General features: G+C 45.7%; 1 protein-coding gene across 1 annotated transcript in view; it reads left to right on the top strand.

Annotated features, from left to right (window-relative positions):
* Positions 1-1,330: 1,330 nt before the first annotated feature.
* The window catches only part of Myof (myoferlin), a 152,165-nt gene continuing 129,600 nt past the window's right edge, over positions 1,331-23,895 (top strand). Inside the window, 1 exon segment of the mRNA XM_036168181.1 lies at positions 1,331-1,492. Within this exon segment, the coding sequence (XP_036024074.1) occupies positions 1,405-1,492 (88 nt within the window). The 5' untranslated portion in view covers positions 1,331-1,404.

Below are 23,895 nucleotides of genomic sequence, written 5' to 3'. Positions count from 1 at the left end.
CACCTAGGGGCTTGTACAGTATGGCATCCTTTGTCTTGACATGGAGGGTAGTTAAGTGGTCACATTTATGATGTATTTATTTTTAGAGAAATGTGTTTCACAGTAAAAGGACAAAAATCAGTTAAATTAAACAAAATTAATGTTTCCTAAATTCCATTTAGACTTTCTCTGGCCACTAAATACAATTCTGTATATACTCCTTACTTTGTATAAGAATTTGAGAAACTTACTGAGATAGAATTCTGTAAGTTTAGTACTACTTTCCCAATACACTTGAACTGTCTGCTTCCAGTTGGTTCTTGATTGTATGCCAGAAGCAAAAAATAGGTTCTATATTTCCACAGCCTGATCTGGCCATTCCGAAACACACTAATCTGTTTTACCAACTTGCATTAACAGTAAAACTATGAAAATCATAAAATTTGAGCAAGACAGTGGGATTTTCTACATGCTTCCTGCCAGGCCCCACAGGACTACATCTTACAACACATATCTATTTATATCTATTTACAAATAAGGACATGGAAGGAGAAAATGACTAAGAAGTTTGCTCCCGTGGTGTAGCCCAAAGTGGTAAAGGACTACTCATGTGCACTAACCATCAGGTGGCAGGCAGAGCCTTATGTCACCCTCTTTAGAAGCAGACAGTGCACAGCCCCTTCTCCATTTCCACTGGAGTCTATTGGCTTTCCGTGGTCCAGAGAAGCTAGGATCCTACTTTTGAAGGGTTCCTATGGCGAATCTGTTGGGAAGGAAAGGGACCAAAGACTGAAATCTGTATAACCTGTTTCTTCCAGTTCCTGGACTTTAACTCAGCTATTTCTGCTCCATGCAGTAGGGGGCGCCTCCTGGCAGCTTTTAAAAAGCCTTTAACGTTGCTGAGGGGGCGTGTCCACCAGCGCAAGAAGAAAAGGCAAAAGTAAAATTAAAACCCCACTGAGTAGTTTTAAAACTCCCCGAAACTCGGTAAACAGTACAGGAGGTGGTAGAAAAACAACAAATTAGGTTTCGCGAGTTACTGCTAAAAGGCAACAACATTTCTGTGGTTTTCCCGAACTGCCTGCAGTTCGTCCCGAATCCACCCACCATGGTTTCATTTGCTGCACAAAATTACTTTTCGAAGCGGTGTCCTTTTTCAGGTCCACATTTTCTGGATTCATAAGCTGTGCCTGCAGCCCTGCGTGGACTCCGAGAATGTGGATATCAGTTTACAATTGGCCTTCAGCAAATAATCCTCCAGAGCACCCCCCCCCCAACTCCCCACCCCTCCCTGCCTCCTCCACCCTCCCTGTCCCGGAGAAACCCTCCCATAGCCTGGAGACATCCTCTCCCAGGGCGGAGGGCCCAGCGCCAGCGCTAGCGTCTTCTCCGCCGTTTGGCTGAAACTTGGTTTCTCGAAGAGCCATGCTTCGAGTGATTGTGGAATCTGCCACTAACATCCCTAAAACGAAATTTGGGAAACCGGATCCTATCGTTTCTGTCATCTTTAAGGGTAAGGCAACGTTTTCTTCTCTTTCTGAAGCCCTTGTCTGGAAGCCTAGGCACTTGGATCTCGTTCTTTTCAATCAGCCCTTGGTGGATGGTGAAGCCAAGCCTCTTTCTGCTCCCCTGGCGGTCCCAGGCTTACCTGGGCAGGTCGGGATCGATCATTGCTGAGGGCATTTAACTTTATCTATGAGACTCACTGAATGACCTGACGTTTCTGTAAACTCTTGGGGGAACTTCTATCTCGTCCTCTCTTGATTTCAGGCATGGAGGGCTTTGTTGGTTCAAAGTTAGTGTCCATAGATGAGGGTGCATTTTTAAAACTTTCCCTCCTTGTGAGAAATGAGTGATGAGGAAGAGGAGCAATTCATTAACTACTGGAGGCACTATTACACTATTAACCCGTTTGATGCCGCTTTTACTGTCATGTGGGCTTTTGCTACCATATGAGGTTACTCTTTCTAATGTTCTGCATCTCCAGGAGTTGGGGTAGTTGGGTATGTTCTGTAACTTTGAGATTGCCCGCCCCAAAGGAGCTCCAAAGGAGCTCTGAACCACGTCTGCAGCTTGGGAGTCTGGCTGTGTGACCTTGGGCAAATGACTTCATCATTCCTCTATGTCTCCACGCTCCTCTGCAAAACAAGGGAGGGAGGTTTAGACTGACTGGTCTTTAAACGGCCTCTTGGAATTCCAAGCAGTTATTTATGACACTAACTTTGATTGCGGCCAAGGGGACTGGGTCGGGTGGCTGCTAACTCAGGATGCTCCCCTCCTCCCAGGCGGGGTTAGGTGACTCAGCTTGGGTCGGAGGGCTGGAGCAAACCTGGACTTGGGGGTTTCCTCTCTTTTCCCTTTAGCCTCACTTATCGCTTGGGGCCCCCTGCTGAACCAGAGCTTTGACAGGCAGGCATTTCCTTACCACACCTTGGCATATTTCCCTCCACCCCCAGGAATTTGACAATTTCTCCCTTAGAGGTTCTGTGCAGTTCCCCCTCTCTCCACTCTTGTGTCCATTTCTATTTCTCTTCTCAACCCCCCCCCCCCCATGAGCAAGAAAAGAAAAGACGGTGGTAGGGGAGTTGGGGAAGAAAAGGAAAGACATGAAACTCAAAGCTGCTAAGTGGCTGTTCAGTTAGAAAGAGGGAAGGAAGAGGGAGGGAGGAGGGAAGGAAGGAAGGGAGGGAGGGAGGGGGGAGGGAGGGAGGAGGGAGGGAGGGGAGGGAGGGAGGGAGGGGGAGGGAGGGAAGGAAGAGGGAGGGAGAAGAGAAGGAAGGAAGGGAGGGAGGGAGGGAAGGAAGAGGGAGGGAGGGAGGGAGGGAAGGAGGAGAGAAGGAAGGAAGAGGGAGGGGAGGAGGGAAGGAAGGGAGGGAGGGGAGGGAGGGAAGGAAGAGGGAGGGAGGAGAGAAGGAAGGAAGGAAGGGAGGGAGGGAAGGAAGAGGGAGGGAGGAGGGAAGGAAGGGAGGGAGGGAGAGAGGGAGGGAGGGAAGGAAGAGGGAGGGAGGAGAGAAGGAAGGAAGGAAGGGAGGGAGGGAGGGAGGGAGGGAGGGAGGGAGGGAGAAGGGAAGGAAGAAGAGAAGAGACCTAGGAAACAAAACTGAGACTTTCACAGGACAGTGTGGTTTGCAGTTCTTATTCTGGATTATGGGGAGTCATACTGAATCCATTTGTGTGTAGTACTCACAAAAATCTGTTTATCTTAAAGCCGTTACACAACACTGGCATTACATGAAGAATTTGTGCCTTTCATCATTGGCATGTAAAAGGGGCTGCGATTGACAGGTCACTTTTGAGGCAAATTGTACAGATTATGAAATGCTCTGGAACTGCCACTTTAAAGTCTAACTTATCTTGGAAGAATATGCAGTAATTGAAAATTTAATTGTCTGAAAAGATGTTGATGAATGAAAATACTCAATTGAAATAGGGAAACTTTTAACTTGGCAAATGTGGTCTAACCAAACAATCACATTTCTGACTCCCTTTGGTTGTACTGATTGTGTAGTAAAGTCACTCACTCACTCACTCATTCATTCATCTGACAAAAGAAAGATCATTGAACTCAACGTGGGGACATCTGAACTCTAGGCAAGCATTTCTTCCTTGTGGGGTCTCCCCTCGTATGGTCCTGGGGATCAATCCTAGGGTCTTGCACACACTGTCACTGAGCTGTGCCTCTGTCCTGCACATTAACACCGGCCAGCATTCCTAAATAACTGATCACCTTGGCTCTCCCAGCTCGAACCATCGGGGTCTCAGCTTTCTTGGCTCTGGCATGTAGCAGGATACTCTCTTTCTCACTTTAAAGATGCTGTAACTTTCTAGGACCAAGACTTCGATCATCTGCTCTCAGTGAGTTCTGAAAGCCAGTGTCTCAGAAGGTATGGGAAAGACAGTAATGAATATGATTTCTTCTCTTGCCTTCCTTCTTTCCCAACAGTCTGAAAGCCTTGCTAATGGCAAATTCTTTCCTGCTGTGTATCCAGTTTTGAGCACTGTGTAAAATTAAGTAGGATTAAGTCCTGATAGAACTAAGGATCTTGCATCGTGGTATCAATGTTCATAAATGACCAGGGGGAAAAATAGCTCTGCCTACTTCCTGTGATGGCAGGAAACATGGCTGATTGAAAAGAGGATGATGACGCTTGTGTGGATACTGTGAGGCTGTGTCCATCAGCTTTCCATCACTGTGACAAGGACAGAGATAGCCAACCAGGAAGAGAGAACATTGCTTTTGACTCAGAGCTTTGGAGATTTAGTCTGTAACTGAGCAGATCTGTTGCTTTTCAGCCTCCAAGGGAGAATGGAGGAGGCACTTCCTGGTAGGAGTGTGTGTGGCAGAGCAATCCTGTTTCACATCATGGCCAGAAAAAGGGGGAAAGGAAGAAATAAGGGTGTTGGAACCTCTGCAACGATACACCCCAGTGATGTAAATCCTCCTACAAGTTCCCAGCTCTTACAGGTTCCACCACTCGGTTCTTCTAGCTGGAGAATAGGCCTTTCACTGCTGGGACATTGAGGACCACATCTCTGCACCCCAGCAGAGGCCCTGCCTGCTAGGCTGCAGCTACAGTGCAGCTGGGAGCATACATACTAGTCACCAACTAGCTGGGAGCTGACCTCAGGCCTTGTGTAGCCTTCCACGCCGACTGTGGAGTGTCGCTCCGGCCTCGTATGAACCAGGAAGGCTGGTTGTGCTTCTGCTGTTGGAATTTGCAGGAGTAGATTATGAAGGCAACAGAGCTTATGCCATTTTTCTTCTCCTTGAGTTCCACGAACCAGTTCTAAATTTTAAGCCAGCTTGTCTGAGAGCTACAGGTAGCCATGTGCCTCCAGCTCCTTGTAGATAGAGTGTGCAGCTGGGTCCAACAGGAATTAGACTGTCCAGACCATTGAAACCTCTTAACTCTGAGACATAACCATTTAGAGATTTTAAGTATGGGCTGGCAAGAAGGCTCAGTGGTTAAAAAGTGCTTGCTACGAAGACTGGTGGCCTGAGTTCAGTTCTTGGAACCCACATAGAGAAAAAGAACATACTCCTGTAACTTGTCCTCTGATCATCCCCAACACACACACACACACACACACACACACACACACACACACACACACACAGGCATACACACATTCACACAGAGACACACACTCACATACAAACACACAGAGACACACACTCATACACAGACATATACACACTTACAGACACACGTTCACATACAGACACACACACAAACAAAAGGAAAATTTAAATTTTAGTTAATTTCATATCTTAATTCTTTGAATAACAGCAAAATAAAGTAAACAAACCAGCACTGTGTACAGCTGAAAAGTGAAAATTCTCACCCCAGCCCTTCCTATGGTTTGCTCTCTTCCTGGGAATCACCAGTCCAAACAATTTGTCTGTATGAGGCAGGGGCTCATGTAGCTCATGTAGCCTGCAAGTCTTGTCTGAGGATGAACGGAAATTTCTGATCCACCTCATCCTCCATCTCCCAAGTGCTAGTGACTTGAGGTTTATGCCGTTACATCCAGTTTATTGGTCTGAACAGGTGGGTTTAAATCTCTTATAGCCTCTTGCTGTAGACATGCAGATTGCTCCAGTCTTGTGAGCATGCTAACTCCTGAAGGGCTAATGCTGTGGGTTGTTTTTGCCTTGTTTTGTTTTGTTTTGTTTTGTTTTGTTTGTTGGCCAGTAGTCTTTTTTTTTTTCAGGCAGGCAGAACCTGGAACTCACAGAGATCCACCTGCCTCTGCCTCCCGAGTGCTGGGATTAAAGGTGTGCTCTGCCACGGCCCGGTGGCCGGTAGTCTTTTAAAGGCCATTTTGTTAGACGGATGTTACCATACACTTTCACTTTCCCTCTGACTCATCCCTCGCTTCTGTGTGAAAGAATTCTCTTGAAAATGTTGGTGGAGAGAAATTTTCCTTGTATACTCTTACCCTGGTGTGCCTTTACAACTTGGCAGCATTTTGTTCCTAGGACCATCCTGTTCCTGGGAAACATGGCTGCCTCAATAGTGGCTTTCCTATCCTGTCCTTACAATAGGGTTGGTTTGCCACTTGTGAAATGTTTCCTTGTGGGACGTCTACTGCCACGTCTAGATGTCTACTTGGTAACTGTTGAGTTAGTGTATAGTTTTCTGCATTCTTATTTCCCTTGAGCCTGTTCTAGTGTGTAAGCCCAGACATTCTGAGTGCCTCTTCCAATGAGCACATCCAACTTTGAAATCTTTCTCCCCATTTTTTTGTTTTGTTTTATTTTCGAGCCAGTGACTCACTATGTAGCTTTGTCTGTCCTGGACTCACTATGTACACCAGGTGGCTGATCTCAAACTGACAGAGATCTGCCTGTCTCTGCCTCCCAAGAGCTGGGTTCAAAGACACATACCACTATGCACAGCCCCAACTTTGAAAACTTAAGAAAACCACTTCCTCTCCTTAAGAATCTTTGGGGGTAGGGGCAGAGACCAGTAATGGCTTATCTGGAAGGAATAAATCTGCAGAGATCCCCATGGCCTGTGAGTCTTCTGATAGTGACTTACCTGTTCTCATTTACCTATACCCCTTGGCCCCACTTGCCTGTTTCTTAGAAGAACCACTTTGTTATTTGAAATTACTACTTGAAACTTTATTATAAAATACTTGCACTTGAAAAGCATCACACACTAAAATTAACCAGACAGGAAGTCTATGCATCTCAATGAATTTCACTGTATAGTTACAATAGCCAATCAAATAGCTTTATAATAAAAATAAATAAATACAATGATGAGCCAAAATCAAATGAAAAAGAAATTACTATCTAAAATTTGTTATTTGATTTTATTTTCATTTGGGGGTATTAATATAGAATACGTGTGTGTGTGTGTGTGTGTGTGTGTGTGTGTGTGTGTAATCTCCTGAGGCAAGTTTTCTATTTTCAAGTGTAATTTATTTTTTTGTGACACAGTAATGGTTTATATTTATGAGGTACAGTGCAGCATTGCAATATGGTGCAATGCACCACACTGCTGAGCATGTGGTACATGTCTCCCAGAGCTCAGGAGGTAGAGTTAGGAAGATTGAAAGCTTGAATTCAAAGCCAGATTAAGGAAAACAGTAAACATGTATAGTATGTGCGTATGTGCGTGCGTGCATGCATGCGTGTGTAAAATGATCAGATGAAGGCAAATAGACATATTACTACCTCAAGATTTTTTATTTTCTTGTATGAGAAACATCCAAAATCCTGAGATATTTTCCTTCCTTCTTTTCTTTTTTTCTTTTTCTTTTTGTGTGTATGTATCTGTATGTGTGTGATGTGTGTGTATACAGTGTGCATGCTGGTGGCACATGTATGGAAGTCAGAGGTCAGCCTTGAGTGGCACTTGTCATTTGTTGAGGCAGGTCTCTTGTTTGTGGGTGGCACACAAGTTTCTGGGGATTCTCCTGACTCCTCTGTAAGAGAGTTGGAATGATAGAATCACGCTGTGTATGGCTTTATGCAGGCTTTGGAGGTTTGAACTCAGATCCTTGCTCTTACTCAGCAAGCCCTTAACCTCTGAGCCATCCCCCCCACTGTCCAGAGTTAATTTTTAAAATAAACTTTTTTAGATAAACTTTAAAAAGGTGTGAGATTCCACTAAGAATGGTGAAATGTGATGGGTGAAAGGTCTCGCAGGGTTTATTCACTGTAGCCTGTGAAGATGAGGTGCTCGTATAGAACCTTGACCCACCTATGGTACGTTATAGGGTCTGGAAGATTCTTCCCAGCTAATGCTGGTCATGGAACATGGGTACTTCAGTAGAACCATGGTATTGCATTGACAAATACTCAGGAAGGCAAAACGGTTGAATCTACTGAGTCATTCTCCTTTCCGGAAGAAAAGGGCTTGGACATTCACTATTGAAGGATGGTGGCCCCACCCTGCTGAAGCACGGGGACTGTACATTTCCCAAAGGCACATTCTTTGGCTCTCAGTCATTTCACAAAACCACAGTTGCCTTGTAGAAATTAATTAGCATGCTCTATTTTTCCTTCCCTCCTCCACAACATAGCTCACCCCATGCCCTCCCTCAGGGGCACTGGCACTTTTCTGGCTTCTTTTCTGATGATTGGTTTCTTCCTGCCCCCAGGATTTCTATGCCCTGTCCCTGTGACATGGTATATTTATGCCTTTGCCAACACCTGACACATTGATGTGGAGTATGTTTTCTCAGTGCTGACCATGGAAAGCAAAGAGCTGGCGGAAGATTGTACACATCGTGGAGTAATGAAGCCTTTGCTTGTTAATCCTGAAGGGGGCCATGGTGATTGGACCCTCTTCCTTTGTTCAGGAAGAATGACAGTAAAAATCCGCTCAGGTGCTCAGTGGATGGATCTAGGTAAAGAGCTACTGCTCCACACATCCCTCAACACTGAGCACAGCCGGTTTATAGCACCCGCTATCCAGAAAAATTTGCATGCTTGCATTCTTAGACCTGGGAGGAACCGTGAGAAGCTGCTGGTTTTCATGCTAAAAATGTGTATGTGAAACATGCACTGGTCTACAGCACAAATGCTACCTAGAACACTCTGGTGTGACAACAGCCACCTTTTGACTTCATGGCTTCCACTGAACAGCTGCTCTGTTGAACGGTGGTGTACTTTGAGCACAGTTTTCACAGAAATAGCTGTGGGACATCTGTCACCTTGAGCCTTTATCAACTAACTTCTAATTGGCCATTGCAGAGCAAAGGCCTGGGCTCTAGAGCCAGGGAGACCTGAATGAGAATTCTAATTGCTACTTCTTACTTCCTAATTGCTCATGAGCAAATAAAATATCTTCAGTGTTTTAAATAATACTCAGTGTTGGTTAGTTTCTTATCAACTTGACATAAACTAGAGTCACCTGGGAAGAAGAAACCTCAACTGAGAAGCTGCCTGCCTCAGACTGGCCTGTAGGCAAGGCTGTGGGGGCATTTTCTTGATTAGCCATTGATGTGGGAGGGCCTAGTCCACTGTGGGTGGTGCCATCCCTAGGCAGATGTCCCGAGTTTATAGTAGAAGACAAGCCCAGGAAGGATGGTGAGCAAGCCAGTAATTAACGCTCCTTCATGGTCTCTGCTTCAGTTCCTATCTCCAGGTTCCTGCCTCAGTTTCCCTTTATGACCATTTGGGATCAGAACAAGAAAGCCAAATATGCTTTTTCCCCTAAGCTGTTTTTGGTCTTGGCATTTTATCATAGCACCAGAAAAATGAAGTAGGATAACCAGCTAGCTTGCAGAGTTACTTGTGGATCAGGTGGAAATGCAGAAGGCCTTGTACATAGGAATTCTAAATTTCTCTCCAGTTTGACGAGTTGCTTTTATGGAGTCCTACAGTGCACCAGACAGTGTAAAGAGCCAAAGTGAAAAACAGATTGAACATTGATCTGTTCTTCTAGACCTAGGAAACCAACTAATTAGGACATTAGAATGAGATGCTTTTCAAAATAGAATAAGCATGGGAAATTTGCAATTTAAGAGTAGAAAGAGGCCAGATTTGCTGGTGTATGCTTGTAACCCAGACCTGAGAAACAGATTCGAGAGGATCAGTGTAAATTCAAGGCCAGCCTGGTCTACATAGCCAGTTCTAGACCAGGCATATATAGGGAGGCCTTGTCTCAAAAATCGAACCAAACCAACCAACCAAGCAAACAAACAAACAAAAAGAGTAAATAGAAAATTGAAAGCTTTGAGAAGAAGGTGTTGGCATTAAATTTGGTCTTAGTTAAAGGTTAAGTGGAAGTTAGGAGGCAGCTGGACAGGGTTTACCTCTTAGCACCTGGGAAGCTGAGACAGGAGAGTCACAAGTTTAAGTCCTGACTGGGCTGTATAGTGAGATTCTATAAACGGAGAAGGAGGGAGGGAGGAGAAAAAGGATATTCCAGGCTTTGAAACAATCACAAAGGACAGTGGAATTGTGGGTTTATGTGGTGAGATTAACAGGAGCAGTCTGATGAGGAAATCGTGATTCACTGGTAACTCCGTGAATGGCATCCCCAGTAGTCCGGGAGATTGTTTAGGTTCATTGATTGCCCTGGGAAGCACTGGCTCAGAGGGACCTCCTTCAGGCTACCATTGGAAGGGAAGAGCTAATGAAAGGTACTAAGGAAGCAGCCTGATTGATCCAAACGAGCAAGGAAGCCACACCTAGCCGACTTCTTGCACTTCACTGGAATGGAACACCCCACTGCCCTGTGTCCAGTTGGAGTGTTTACCCTGTGGGTGAGCACAGAGTGGGTGGAGTGGCCCTGTAAGAGACCATCATGAGGGAGGCAGCCAGAGACTACAGTTTAGAATGTGAAAGTGATATTTGAGAACAAACATAGCTGGCCTCCCAAAGGTCAAATGGGAGCATTTCCTCAGCCAAGCTGAGGATGTGGGTAGATGTGGGTCTCATTCACTCCTTTCCCTGCATCCCTGTCAAACCTGGAAGGGTAAGGTGTCACAGTCAGGAGTCATTCTGCAAGGAGCAGAAGCCTATTCCAGCTTGTGCAAGGAAACTGTGGAGGTTTCTAAGGCCAGAGAGAAACCGTACAGAACACAGATGGCTTCCCAGGAGCTGGGCTCATGTCAGCCAAGGACCATCTGCACTTGTGTTCTTTCTCTCGTCCCCTGCCCTCTGTCCCCCAAGTGAGACCTGGAGAGAGTGATTCCAGATGGCTCAGTTGTAGATTGGTTCACCCCAATCAGCTGTGGCCAAAGAGTGCAGCAGCCCAGGGCATACAAAGCAGATATACCAGATGTACCAACTGCAGTGTGAGACCTAAAGACCTAGAAGTTGAACCACTCACACAGCAGGTATACCAGATGTACCAACTGCAGTGTGAGTCCTAAAGACCTAGAAGTCGAACCACTCACACAGCAGGTATACCAGATGTACCAACTGCAGTGTGAGACCTAAAGACCTAGAAGTTGAACCACTCACACAGCAGATATACCAGATGTACCAACTGCAGTGTGAGACCTAAAGACCTAGAAGTTGAACCACTCACACAGCAGGTATACCAGATGTACCAACTGCAGTGTGAGTCCTAAAGACCTAGAAGTTGAATCACTTGGCTCGTCTTCTTTCAGCTCTGGGAACTAGACTGGTTTTCAGTCAATCACTTGACCCAGCCCCCTATATAAAGAGCCCCTTCTTTCTATGTGGAAAGGGAAGGTCTTTGGACTAGGAGGTTAAGTTTCACCCCTGGTTTTATTAGTAGGAGGTGAATATCTTTGGGCAACTGTATTTCTAGCCTTCATTTCCCCATCTATAAAATGTTAGGGAAAATGTTCCCCTCCTAGGGTGTTATAAAGAGTAGTGTGGTAAAATATCTAAAGTACTTTCAAGAGTTCATACCCTCCCTCTTTTGTGACCTCTCCTTCTCCCATCTCTGGGGGTGGGGAGGAGATGCCCAGAATCCTGGAAGACATTTCTCAGGGACAGCCCAGGCTTAGTTGCTCAAAATAAGTGGGATTCTCTTTAGCTATGACTGCACCAGAATCTTAAGGCAGAGCCTATGTCTGATGTATTGGTGAGAGTGTGCCAGGGCCTCTCTTAGGTACAAGGTTAAGTTCTTTGTTTTAGTCATGGTGAAAGACAAACATTATCATCTCAACATTTTAAGGTACACAGTTCTGTTATTAAATATTCATAATGTTGCTCTTACCTTTAGGCTACAAGTGAATAATGCCACCATGAATAGTGGTATGCAAATATGGGCCTATGTGCATTTTGGGGGTAAGAGCTCAGAGTTGGAATTACTGGACCCCACCATCATTTTGTTTCCAATTTGCTGCTGTGTTCCACAGCAGTGCACATAGGTGCCAATGTCTCAGCTTCATGGACAACACTTTTTCAGCTTTTCGATAATAGCTGTCTCAATGAATGGACCATGTAGGTTAATAGCACCTCCTCTTGGGGTGAATGTTCAGCTCATTTGCCTCACTAGTATAATAACAATGGCTATAGTGTCACTGATTTCTGAGGTTGTGTGGCCAGAGTTGTTGTGGGAGCCAAAGCAAAGTTGAAGGCACTTGGGGAACAGCCTTGGTCTTCTGCACACAGGTCTTTTTTGGTCCAGGCTCCTCAGCTAGTGCCAAAGGCAAAGGTCACTCTGCTCTTCCCACAAATGTATGTTGGGAAATCAGATTATCATTGTCCTTAAAAGGTCTTGAAATCCTCTCCTTACCTGCTACACTTTCTGGCAGTGCCTACTGGCAGGTGCATTCTGCATTTGCTGGACTGTAAGCTTTCTGTATGCCCCCTCCCTTAGACAGTACACATGGTCGGGTGGTAGTGGTGCACACCTTTGATCCCAGCACTCGAGAGGCAGAGGCCGACAGGTAATAGGAAACAAGTAATAATTCACTTAATGACCTTGTCTGTTCTCACTCTTCTGAACCAACAAGTCACAGACCACAGGGACTGAATGGGAGCAGATCTCTGTCCCCATAACTACAAACCTGATTTTGAATGTTTAGGACTTTGGGATTTTTACAGGCAGATTAGGATCCGTGAGGCTGTACCCAAAGAAAACCAAAAGGCAGGATGCATAAGAGTACTCCTGACCTGGCCCTAGAGCCTTTACTTGTTTTATTTGAGACAGGATTTCTCTGTGTGACAGTTCTGGAACTCTTTATGTAGACCAGACCGGCCTTGAACTCACAGTGACCCACCTGCCTCTGCTTCCTGAGTGCTGGGATTAAAGGCCTGTGACTCCATGCCTATCTTATGAGTCAGTCGCAAGAACCTCTCCAAGTCTCAGTTTCCCCAGCCGTTCTAAGATCTTTTTATAAAAATAGAACAAGATGGTGTGTCTCAGGTGTCTGGACTTAAAAGGATGTTTATCCGCACCCCACTCTTGAAGTCTGGCTCTCTTTGCCCATTGACAAGGGAAAAGCCAGTGAGCTAAGTTAGGGACTAAAGAGACAGGAAGTTTGTGAGTCAAGTGAGGACTACCGGCCCACGCTGGAAGCTCTCCTCTAGAAGGCCAAGCTGAGTCTAGAGAGGTTTTCACACCATGGTAAAATGACCAGTCATTGTGCTGAAAGCAGAGTATTTTGTTAAGTTTCAAAATGTCATTCAGCAATCATTTTCTGTGACCCTTTTGTGTCCTCCATTATCTTGAGACACACTGTCCAACAGAGCTCCCTAAGATGTAGAATTAGTCAATCAAGATCTGCCCTGTGTGATAGGAAGCCACTAGCTACATGGGGTCGCCATTCACCAAAATGCAGCCACTGTGACCAAGGGATTCAAATTTTAATATTAATTCCAACTAATTTAAGTGTACCTAACTGCGAGTGGTTACTGGTGGTCTATAGGACAGCACAGCTAGCAGTAGATGGCCACAGTGTCCATACCATCCACTTATTCATAGTTGCTAGCATCTCCAGATCCCAGTGGCTTCGTCTGTCAAATGGCGAGTATAATAGTCACTACCCCACACAGTGCAGATGTGAGGATTCACACGCTGGCAGTAAGAGCCGAGGGCACCGAGTGCTGACGGCTGCTAGTCTTCTGGAGGCTTGGATAGGTGGCCAGCCTGAGGGTCATCTCATGTCACAACTGCCCCTTACTTGGTGCTCCTGCGTGCCCCCACTGTGCGCCCCCACCAAGCGCCTCCACCTCACGCCTCCACTGCATGCATTATTGAACCCTTGTTGTTTTATTAGGGAAGTCTTTTGTCTTTATGTTGCATGCAGGGAACTTGGGCAGAGGCAGGGCTGGGTTTAATTGGATTCCAGATTGTTCCTGGGCTCTGATGGAACTCAGGAGACTGAACATAGCTGGGCCCTGACACCAAGTAGAATTAATACTTTGGTTCCCCTCTACAAGGATGGGGTTGTTCAATATGCCCGGGTCATTTGGATCTAGTCAGAAAGCAGGAGAAAGTTTACAAGAACAAAAGGGTGTTTTGTTTTCTTTTGTTTTTGAAAGAGAGAGAAGGAACAAAACCTAGTTCCCCTGGCTGAGCTTTGCCACAGGTAATGCAAACATTTATGGCAGGCTGTGTGACTCAGAGGCCCAGAGGTGACATAGTTTAACAGTGAATCAATTCACTGATAATCAAGATCAGATTGTTTTATTAGCAGGAACTAAGGTCTAACTTATTATACACCAAGTATTTCTTTTCTTAATCTCATATTTAACTGGCAGGGGGAGGCCTCACTTGATTTCACCACAAATTTCTATTTTTTGTTTGTTTTTTTACCTACACCATCTTTTATATCCCAGTAACACTCACTATGTATGAAACAGGAAAACAGTTCTGTTTTCTTTCTTTTTCTTTCTTTCTTTCTTTCTTTCTTTCTTTCTTTCTCTCTCTCTCTCTCTCTCTCTCTCTCTCTCTCTCTCTCTCTCTCCCTCCCTCCCTCCCTCCCTCCCTCCCTCTTTCTCTCTCTCTTTTTTTTTTTTTTTAAATTTTTTGGTACCTTTTGGTTTTTTTTTCCCAGAAGGGTTACTCTGTATAACAGGCCTAGCTGTCCTGGAACTCATTTTATACACCAGGTTGGCCTCAGACTCACAGAGATCCATCTGCCTTTGCCTCCTGAGTGCTGGGATTAAAGGCGTGCGCCCCCACTCCTGGCTATCTTTTAGTAAACATTGTAAAAAGTTATGTTTCTGCTCATCCTTCCTCACTACCTGGACCCTCACTGTCTCTCCCTCTTGGTGGCTTCTGCTTGGGCCTTACAAATATGAAGTATTCAATAACTATGGGTGAAGGCTGCCCATGTGGGTGGGACATCAGCCCAGCTAGCTAGAGCAATGGGGAGAATGGGGAGCAAGCTAGACTTATACCCTGCCCACAGGCAGCCTATAGGCTGTGCTGAAGCAGAGCCGGGTTTGATCAATCAAATGTATTAAGCCTGGAAAGTTTTGATGATGAGAGCTTGGCAACTGTTATGGACTGTGTAACAGTTACATGTCTATTAACTTCATTTTAATTTACTTTATCACTGAAAATATATAGTCTTTTTTTGTTTGTTTGTCTGTTTGTTTGTTTGGTTTTGGTTTTTGAAGACAGAGTTTCTCTGTATAGCCCTGACTGTCCTGTCCTGTAGACCAGACTACCCTCAAACTCACAGAGATTCACCTTTCTCTGCCCTCCCAAGTGCTGGGATTATAGGTGTGTGCTGCCCATCACCACCATCACCTGGCTGTAAAGTCTTTAAGTTGTGTTTGTGTATGTTGTATGCCTGTTTGTACATAGGTATGTGCATGTAGGTGTGCTTGACAAGCGTGTAGAGGCCGAAGGAGGACCTGAGCATTTTCTATTGCCCTCCACCTTATTCTTTTGAGACAGCGTCTCTCATTGAACCTTGCAGTTTTTAGGCTAGGCTAGACAGGAAACCACCATGCCTTTCTGGTCTTCCTATCTTCCAGTCCCTATTAATCGGGTTACAGGTACATGCAGCCACATCCAGTTTTTAAGATGCAAATTCAAGTGCTCGCCCCCTCACTCCCCCGCCACCCAGGCCTTCTCTTCAGTCCAGAAATGAAATCTGCTAGAGCTGGAGAAACTGTTTTGGGTAGAATGGGTTAAGTATCTAGGTGAAAGTCTCATAGCAGGTTCCAGGTAGAGTTGAGAAGAACAGTACACTACCCTCTGCTGAGGCTGTTACATTGTTTCTTTCCTCTTCTTTTTTTTTTTTTTTTTTTTAGAGGTCCTTCTGTCCCCGTCCCCATCGTCGCCCACCCCCTCCCCCAGACAGGGTTTCTCTGTGTAGTTTTGGTGCCTGTCCTAGATCTCAATCTGTAGACCAGGCTGGCCTCGAACTCACAGAGATCTCCCTGCCTTCATCTTCCGAGTTTCTGGGATCAAAAGTGTGAACCACCACAGCCTGGCTCCAAGCTCTTTCTTTTCTACCACGGCATTTCCTTGGGAAATTCAGCTCTTGGGCTTCTTACCCTACTGGGGTCAGAGTTTGGGCACTGGGGCCTTTGGTCTGGACACTTCTGACCTCCAAGGCTTTGTGGAGACTCCTGATGCTATCTGTATGAGTGGCTCTCATGGTTTGGAGGAGAAGCCCTTCCCCAAACACAATGTCCAAAGTCATTTCATGGACTTGGTCTTATTTGTGGTTCACAGCCCTAGGAGCTACTGGGGCAGATTATATCTGTTCTGAAAGTGAGGAGGGTGTGTCCCTCGGCGAGACTGAGGGAGAGCATAGCTGTGTAGCTGGGAAGAGGCAGAGGAGGAACAGAACGTGGGTTTACATCTGGGGTCAGAGTCTGGGCATGCCCTCTCTTCCCTCAGCTCGGTGCACAGCCAGTTCTCTCTGCACATTGAGTCTCTTACTTTAATTCTTCCTCTCTGTTCCTTCCTAGGCTACCCTGACAGTGAGCAGCCCACCTCCACCCCTGACTCCCTGTCTTCCCTCAGATCTGCTGCTAACAACCAGCCAGCTTATTCAGGAGCTAGAGGCCAGAGCCAACCGCAGCGTAGGAAGGAGAGCCGAGAATGTATTAAGTTGTTGGCAAAGATGAAGCCCTCCTCAAAGAGATAAGATTAATTGTGAGATGAGAGGCTGTCTACTGTAGAACATGGAGTCTGAGGCTCGGGGTAAATTCGGTCATTTTTTTTTTCCTCTGAGAAGTAACAGGATCTGCTTATCACAATTTCTACTCTGCTTTGCTTTTGCTTTTGTTTTCAAAATTCTCTTCTGGGGTTATTTGACTTCCTCTTGATACAATGTCTTGGGTAGGGACTGGCAGCTTGAAGCAGTTAAACAGTTACTAATTCTAATTTACAGAAACTTCCCGGTTTTGTTCTTTTGTTTGCTCTTTGTTGCCTCCAAGCCTGGCGGGCTTTTTTTGTTTGTTTGTTTGTTTGTTTGTTTTTTGTTTTTCTCCAGACAGGGTTTCTCTGGAGCTTTGCACCTTTCCTGGATCTCACTCTGTAGCCCAGGCTGGCCTCAAACCCACAGAGATCCGCCTGGCTCTGCCTCCCGAGTGCTGGGATTTAAGGCATGCGCCACCGCCGCCACCGCCACCACCGCCGCCACCACCACCACCATCCGGCTGCCTGGTGGACTTTTAAATCCCCCCTTTTACAGAGGTTCTGGGCCCCCTAAGATTTATGTCCCCAGCTGTGCCAGGTGAGAATTTGCCACAGAACAGCCTGGATTCACTCTCTAGCCGATTGTGTCTCAGAATCAGAGGGGCTGAGAGGCTTAGGAGCAGAAAAGCATGCTTTCAAATTTTACCTTTGTTTTCTTAGTAGCAAGTGACCCTGGAAAAAACTATTTAATTTTATTTTGTCCTAAAATGAAGGTAATGAGAATAGGTTAGGCAGGATGTGTGTGTGTGTGTGTGTGTGTGTGTGTGTGTGTGTGTGTGTGAGAGAGAGAGAGAGAGAGAGAGAGAGAGAGACAGACAGACAGACAGACGAGACAGAGAGAGACAGAGACAGAGAGAATTGATGTAGTGCTTACTTAGCATACAGGAGACCCTGGTTACAATTTTCGAATAAAGGCATACATATAATCCCAGAATGTAGGTTGAGGCAGGCAAACTATATATCGAGTTTGTGGCCAACCTGGGATATGTGAGACCCTGTCTCAAAAATTAAAACTAAAATTTAAAAAGAGCAGGTAACCTCTAGCCAGCCCTTACAAGTGTCTGGCAGATTATCAATCCTGTATGTGGAAACTAGTGCTCCTTAATGTTAGGTGCCAAGGCTTCTTAGTGGAGACATCTAGATAGAGTATGGAGGAGCAGGTCATGCGGCTGGGAAGTCCTGAGAAAGCCATGGTGTCTGGGCCTACAGGGACATCTCAAAGCGCTGGCTTAGAAATAGAGCTGACATAGGGTCATGCCCTTTCCCCTGTAGGAAGCCTGGGACAAGGCTGTTAACATCGCCTGCTTCCATTCCTTCATCTGTAAAATGGGCACGCTGGTACCCCAGTAGTAAGGTTAGGCATGGGTGTAATTCAAGTGTCCACATAGAGTGGAGGCTCTCACATAAAATCATCCTACCTGCCAGTGGGGCTGGATACCATTCTCCAGATTGGCTTTAAGAGGGGGTTTTGTGGGACTTTCAGACTGCCAGGGTTCACTGCAAGTCCCTTGGAGGACTAGTGCTTTATTTCAGTAGCTCACAACCTGGAAGGGCATCTCAGAGGCCGGTGGGGCATTGGGCTGCAGACAGAGGAGCAGAACCCAGCCTGCTTTGGCCTGAGGCATTGCTGTGTCTGTGTTATCGGCTGTCTCAGAAATGCACAAAGCCCCTTCTCTTTGTATAATGCTTGTGGTTTGGCCCCAGGGCCTTTTCCTTGAACTCGTTTGGCAACATCTTTCTGAAGCATTGGAGCAGCCAGCCTTGGAATGAAGAAGTCAGACATGCCTCCAGAGAGTTTTCCTGGGTGTCTTGCCAAGACTCCCTCTAACTCCTGGGGACTGAGAAGTCTCCTCTCCCCCCTCCTCCACAGACAGCTCTGGCCCCTGGTCCTTGTGGAATTGCCCTATCCTTGCAGTTGCCAGGCTGACTGACAATCAGGACAGTCACTGCCCATGTACCGGCTGCCCTAGGTGGCCACTGAGATCTGGAATGGAGCCATGAAAGAATTATTCCACCAGTGCTGTCCCTTGCTTCACTGGGCACTTCCTGTCCCTTGGGGCTCTGGGGCCTGGGCACGCCCTAGGGAAGGCAAAATGGGGTTCTGCCCTGGTACTTAGTGAGAAACACTCTAAAGGCTGCTGTTTGCTCAGTGCTTTGTAGTTGATAGAGTGTGCACCCCCAATAAACTTCCGGGGTCAGAGAACAGAACAGCCACTATGTTAAACATAGAGGTCAGGCAGTGGTAGCACACGCCTTTAATCCTAGCACTCAGGGGGCAAAGATCCGTCTGGATCTCTGTGAGTTCAAAGCCAACCCTTTAAAGGTAATTTAAGAGGTATTTCTTTCCTTTTTTTTTAAAAAAAAATTATCTTCCTCTCATAAAATACATCCCAAGCATATCCTCCCCTCTCTCCACTTCTCCCATTCCCCACCCTCCCCCCACCAATCTCCCCTCTAGGAGTCATATTCTTTAAGATTGATTTTTATTATTTGTATGCATCTGTGTGCTTGTTGCATGCATATGTGTGTGTACGTGTGTGTGTGTGTATGTGTGTGTGTGTGTGTGTGTGTGTTTGTGTGTGTGTGTGTATCTGTGTCTATGCACATGAATGCTAGTGTCTGCAGAGGCTGGAGGTGTTAGATCCCCAGGAGTCACATGTGGTTGTGTGCTGTCTGACGTGGGTGCTGGGAATGAAACTCAGATTCTCTGCAAGAGCAGTAAGCACTCTTAACTGATGAGCTGTCCTTCCAACCCCAAGGAGCCACATTCTTACGTTGATCCTTCACCTTTCGAAACTGTCATGTGTGTTTTAACCACAAGGTTGAGATTCCAGGTCCACCATTTGCTTGCTGTGTGACTTCTGATAATGAGTGATCGTCACAAGACTCACCATGGAGAGCTGTTAAGATGAAATCAGATAATTTATTGGAAAGGGTGGGAATAATGGCCATTTCTGAAAACTTAATAATTGTTAGCCATGAATAAAGGCTTAGATGTTCTGGGACATTTTTTAGCAAGATAGGGCATGAATTTATATGTGGCTATTTCTCAGAAGAAAGGGCGTGGACCTGAAAAACCTGGAAACTTAATGTTAGGACAAGTTTAGATTCAGGACAAAATCTAAGGTCGAAGGTCTTTTTCTTTCTTTTCTTCTCTGCTTTTTAAAAAGATTTAATTTTTTTGTTTTTTGATTTTTGTTTTTTGTTTTGTTTTTTAGATTTTTTGTTTGTTTTTTGAGATAGGGTTTCTCTGTGTAGCTTTGTGCCTTTCCTAGAACTCACTCTGTAGTCCAGGCTGGCCTTGAACACACAGAGATCCACCTGCCTCTGCCTCCCGAGTGCTGGGATTAAAGGCGAGCACTACCACCGCCCAGCTAGATTTAATTATTTTTATTGTATGTGTGTATGTGTATGTTTGCCTGAGTGTCTGTATGTTTGTGAACTCTCTCTCTCTGTGTGTGTGTGTGTGTGTGTGTGTGTGTGTGTGTGTGTGTGTGTGTGTGTGTGTGTGTGTTACCTGAGGAGGTCAGAAGAGAATACCAGATCCCCTGGAACTGGAGTTACAGATAGTTGTGGGTTCTGGGAAGAGTTGGCCAGCAACAGTCCTTTCCTTGAAGGGAGTTTTAGGGTTACTGAGATGTGTGTTTGGAAGTGTTTTAAGACCTGTTACCTGCTGGGCTTTAAAAGCCCTCCAGGCAGCCGGGTGTCAGTGGCACACATCTTAAATCCCAGCACTCAGGAGGCAGAGCCAGGTGAATCTCTGTGAGTTCAAGGTCAGCCTGGATCCCGGACAGGCACCAAAACTACACAGAGAAACCCTGTCTTGAAAAACCAAAAATACCCACCTGTTACCATTGTAGATGTTATTATTAAGAACAATGGCTGTCATTAGTTAACTAAGTCAGGTAAAAACAATAGGGCGATGGGGAGATTTTGTGTGTGTGTGTGTGTGTGTGTGTGTGTGTGTGTGTGTGTGTGTGTGTAAAGAGATGGGCAGAGAAAAAGACATGTTTTGTTTAAGGAATTGGCAGTTGCCTCTGTGATTGTGCACTAGCAGGTTTGAAGTTGGACTTAGGGTGACAGTGTTGTCTGAAGGCTGAAGTTTTGGGGATGTGGCTGGAAACTCATGTCCAGAGCTTCTATTGTATCTTGAGGTAGAATTTCTTCTCTGGGGAACTTCAGATTTACTTTTTGGACTTCAAAGTATTTAGATGAGGACCACATCCATGATGATGAAAGGTTTGATGGTAAATACCAACTGTAACTTGACTGAATCTAGAAGCATGAGGGAGACAAGCCTGGAGAGGTCTGTGAGGGATTTCCTAGACTGGGGTTATGGAGGAGAGAACACTCAAACTCGGTGTGGACAGTGTTACTCCAGAGCTGAGGTTCCAGAATGAATGGAAAAAATGAGCCAAGCATCCATCTTTCTCTGCCTCCTGAGTGTAGAAGCAGTGTGACCAGCCACCTCAAACTCTGACTGCCATGATGGACTGTCTCTAGACTGTACACCAAAGCAAACTTTTCAGTGGCTTTCATTGGGTATTTTGTCACAGCCACAAAGAAGTAACCAAGAGAGAAAGTAAATCTCTATTCAGATCCAACTGACTGTAAAATGTAAAGTCCACCTGCCCATCACAACTGGCCTCTGTGCACAACTGGAACAGGCTGGTCAGCCTTGAGTTCTCTCTCAGATCTTGTCTACAGGGTCTGTCCTAGATTTATTTCTGTTAACATGCTAAAATATCCTGACAAAAAGCAACGCAGAGGAGTAAGGGCATATCATAGGTTATAGCTCCAGGTTACAGTCCATTGTTGGGTGACGGGAACTTGAAGCAGCTAGTCATAACACATCCACAGTCAAAGGCCTCAAGAAGTTAATGGTGCTGGCTTGCTTGCTTTCTCTACTTTATACACTTTAGGACATCATACCTAGGAAATGCTCCCAGATATCTGGGTCTTCCCATATCAATGAATTTAATAAGAGAATCTCCCACAGACACACCCACAGACCAAGCCAATGTACACAATCCCTTGAGACTCTTCCCAGGTGATTTCTAGCTGGGTCACGTCGACAAGAGTTAACCATTACAGGGTCTAACACAGTACGAACAGGGAGCAGCAAAGGAATTATTCTGTGAAAACAGACAGGGGTGTCTGGTTCTCTGGCATGGAGGCTGGCACACCCCTTCAGCTTTTCAGAGCTGAGCCAGAGACAGGCTCCACTAATCAGAAACAGGAAACGTCCCTTAGAATGCCTCCAGCCGTGGTCCAGAGTGTTCTGCTTTTGAGTCTGTTGTTTTGTTTTGGGATGAAAGTGCTCAGTTCCTTTCCAAAGGAAGGAACCGTTATCTTAATAACTGCAGAGGTGGCAGCCCACCAATGTAGGTGATGGGGAGAAGGGAGAGGGCATTTCCGGCCATTTAATCTGATGTCCAGAGTCTGTAACTCTGACCTTTGGTGGGAAGAAAAGAAGCAGTATACACTGAATAGAATAAATATCTGCCTGTGGCTACTGATAAGAAATTATTTTTCTACTTTTTTTTTTGGACTGATGTGTTTATGTGTGAGAATCAGATTTCAACGAAGTACGATGTATTCACCTTTTATACAAATCAGAACCTCCTCGTTGGGAGAGATCCAGCTGAGTTTCTCCAGAAGGGAAGGAGCCGATACCTACTCTTTCCTTCTTCCTTGTTTGTTGGGAAGCTGGGAGAGAACAGGTGTTAAATATAAGGTCTTGGAATCAACAAAGCCTGGCTAGAGGCCTTATTCCTAGCTCTGTGTTCTTGGGTAAGAGTTCAGAAAAGAAGCCTGTAGAAGTTCAGCAAAGCCTGGCTCTCATTGAGTCCTCTGTCTCCGCCCTCAAGGCAATGCCTTTAGCATGTGTGTCATGTGACCTGCCTGGCATCTACTGGAAGTTCCAGGTGAATAGCTCCACCTGGTTTGTGATCAGCCAGCTAATGTTTAGCTTTGCTGAATATCCATTGTTCTCAACATCTGCCTAGGTCATGTGCTCAGCAGCATGTGTTGGATGTTTTGGGGGGTAACTTGATTTTCCTCGTTGGCTTATGATCTTCTGAAAGTCCTTAAGGCTGGATTCTAATATCCTCTTTCCTTCCTCGGCTTGTATTAGCCGAATGAAACCACATGGCACCCAAGGTTCACTTTGTCTCTTGCCATAACCTTCCTAAACAGCCTCTACCTCCTCTCATGCCCCTTGCTTCCAGACAGCAGTGCTGTGCAGTGTCCCCAGGTGTGACTGACCCCCTCCAGCTGGCCTGCCCTACTCATTGTCACTTCCCCAAGTGAGCTTTTCTTCAGCCCCACCTTGTCATTCAACCCCCCCCCCCAGCTCTTCTTCCTCTGTGAGCTCTTTTCTAGTACCCAAACTTGACATCACCTCTCTTCCTTCTGAATTCTCATTTTCTGTATCCCTTGGGTGGCAATTGAAACCATCTTTCCCTCATCAGTTACCTCTGGACACACTCCTACTAGACCACCTGACGGCCAAGAGCATATACAAGAGGTCGTTTTGTATCTCCCTCAGTGTCCAGTTTAATGCCTAGCAAATGGTATTTATTTGCTGGGTGGTGGAATAAAGGAGTTGATTTATGTTTGTGGAAGACCTCACTTAGAGAACCATTGATGTGAGATGCCTTGGCCTGAGCCGGCTGCTCATTTCTCCTCCTCTAGGAGGGAAGCTTAGGAAAGAAAGCCAGCTGGACCATGTGATGCCCACTCAAGTGGAAAAGTTAATGCTTAGCAGAGTGAGGGTCATGACTCACAGTGTTGCTATGCTGAGGTCTAGGAAGAATGAGGTGGTTAGTCCCCCAGCCGGCTGTGTGCCGTGAGCAGACTCCATGTAGCAAGCAGCTGAACAAAACCCACTACTTCCTACATTCCTCAGCAGCAGAGCAAAAGCAGTAGTTAAGCATGGTTCAGTGTGGCCGCCAATGTGTCCCCACCTGGGTTTAATCTTGAACCCTGCCACTTAGTGACTGGGTATCTTTGAAAATGTTATTTAATCTGATTTGTTTAGCTGTGAAAGCGTTTGTGTGTGTGTGTGTGTGTGTGTGTGTGTGTGTGTGTGTGTGACAATTTTAATGGTAAAAAAAATACACTGTTTCCAAAGAGATGAAATGATACTTTCAATACATATAGTACTCAGGCAAGTTTTTATTTGGTAAGTATTGGCGGATGGACACAAGGCACTGGCTGGATTTCCCTATTTTCTCATTAAGGTAGATGGACTATAGGCTTGGACACAGGAAAAAGATCTTAAGTCTCAAAAAGTGGTCCAGTAGTGAAGGGAAACTCCAAGTTCTCCATTGGTTGTAGAGAGATAGACAGAACTCCT

This window comes from Onychomys torridus, chromosome 1 (assembly GCF_903995425.1).
Source record: "Onychomys torridus chromosome 1, mOncTor1.1, whole genome shotgun sequence".
Taxonomy (NCBI): domain Eukaryota; kingdom Metazoa; phylum Chordata; class Mammalia; order Rodentia; family Cricetidae; genus Onychomys; species Onychomys torridus.
Note: the sequence above shows the minus strand (reverse complement) of the source record. Positions and strands in the feature narration are given on the sequence as shown.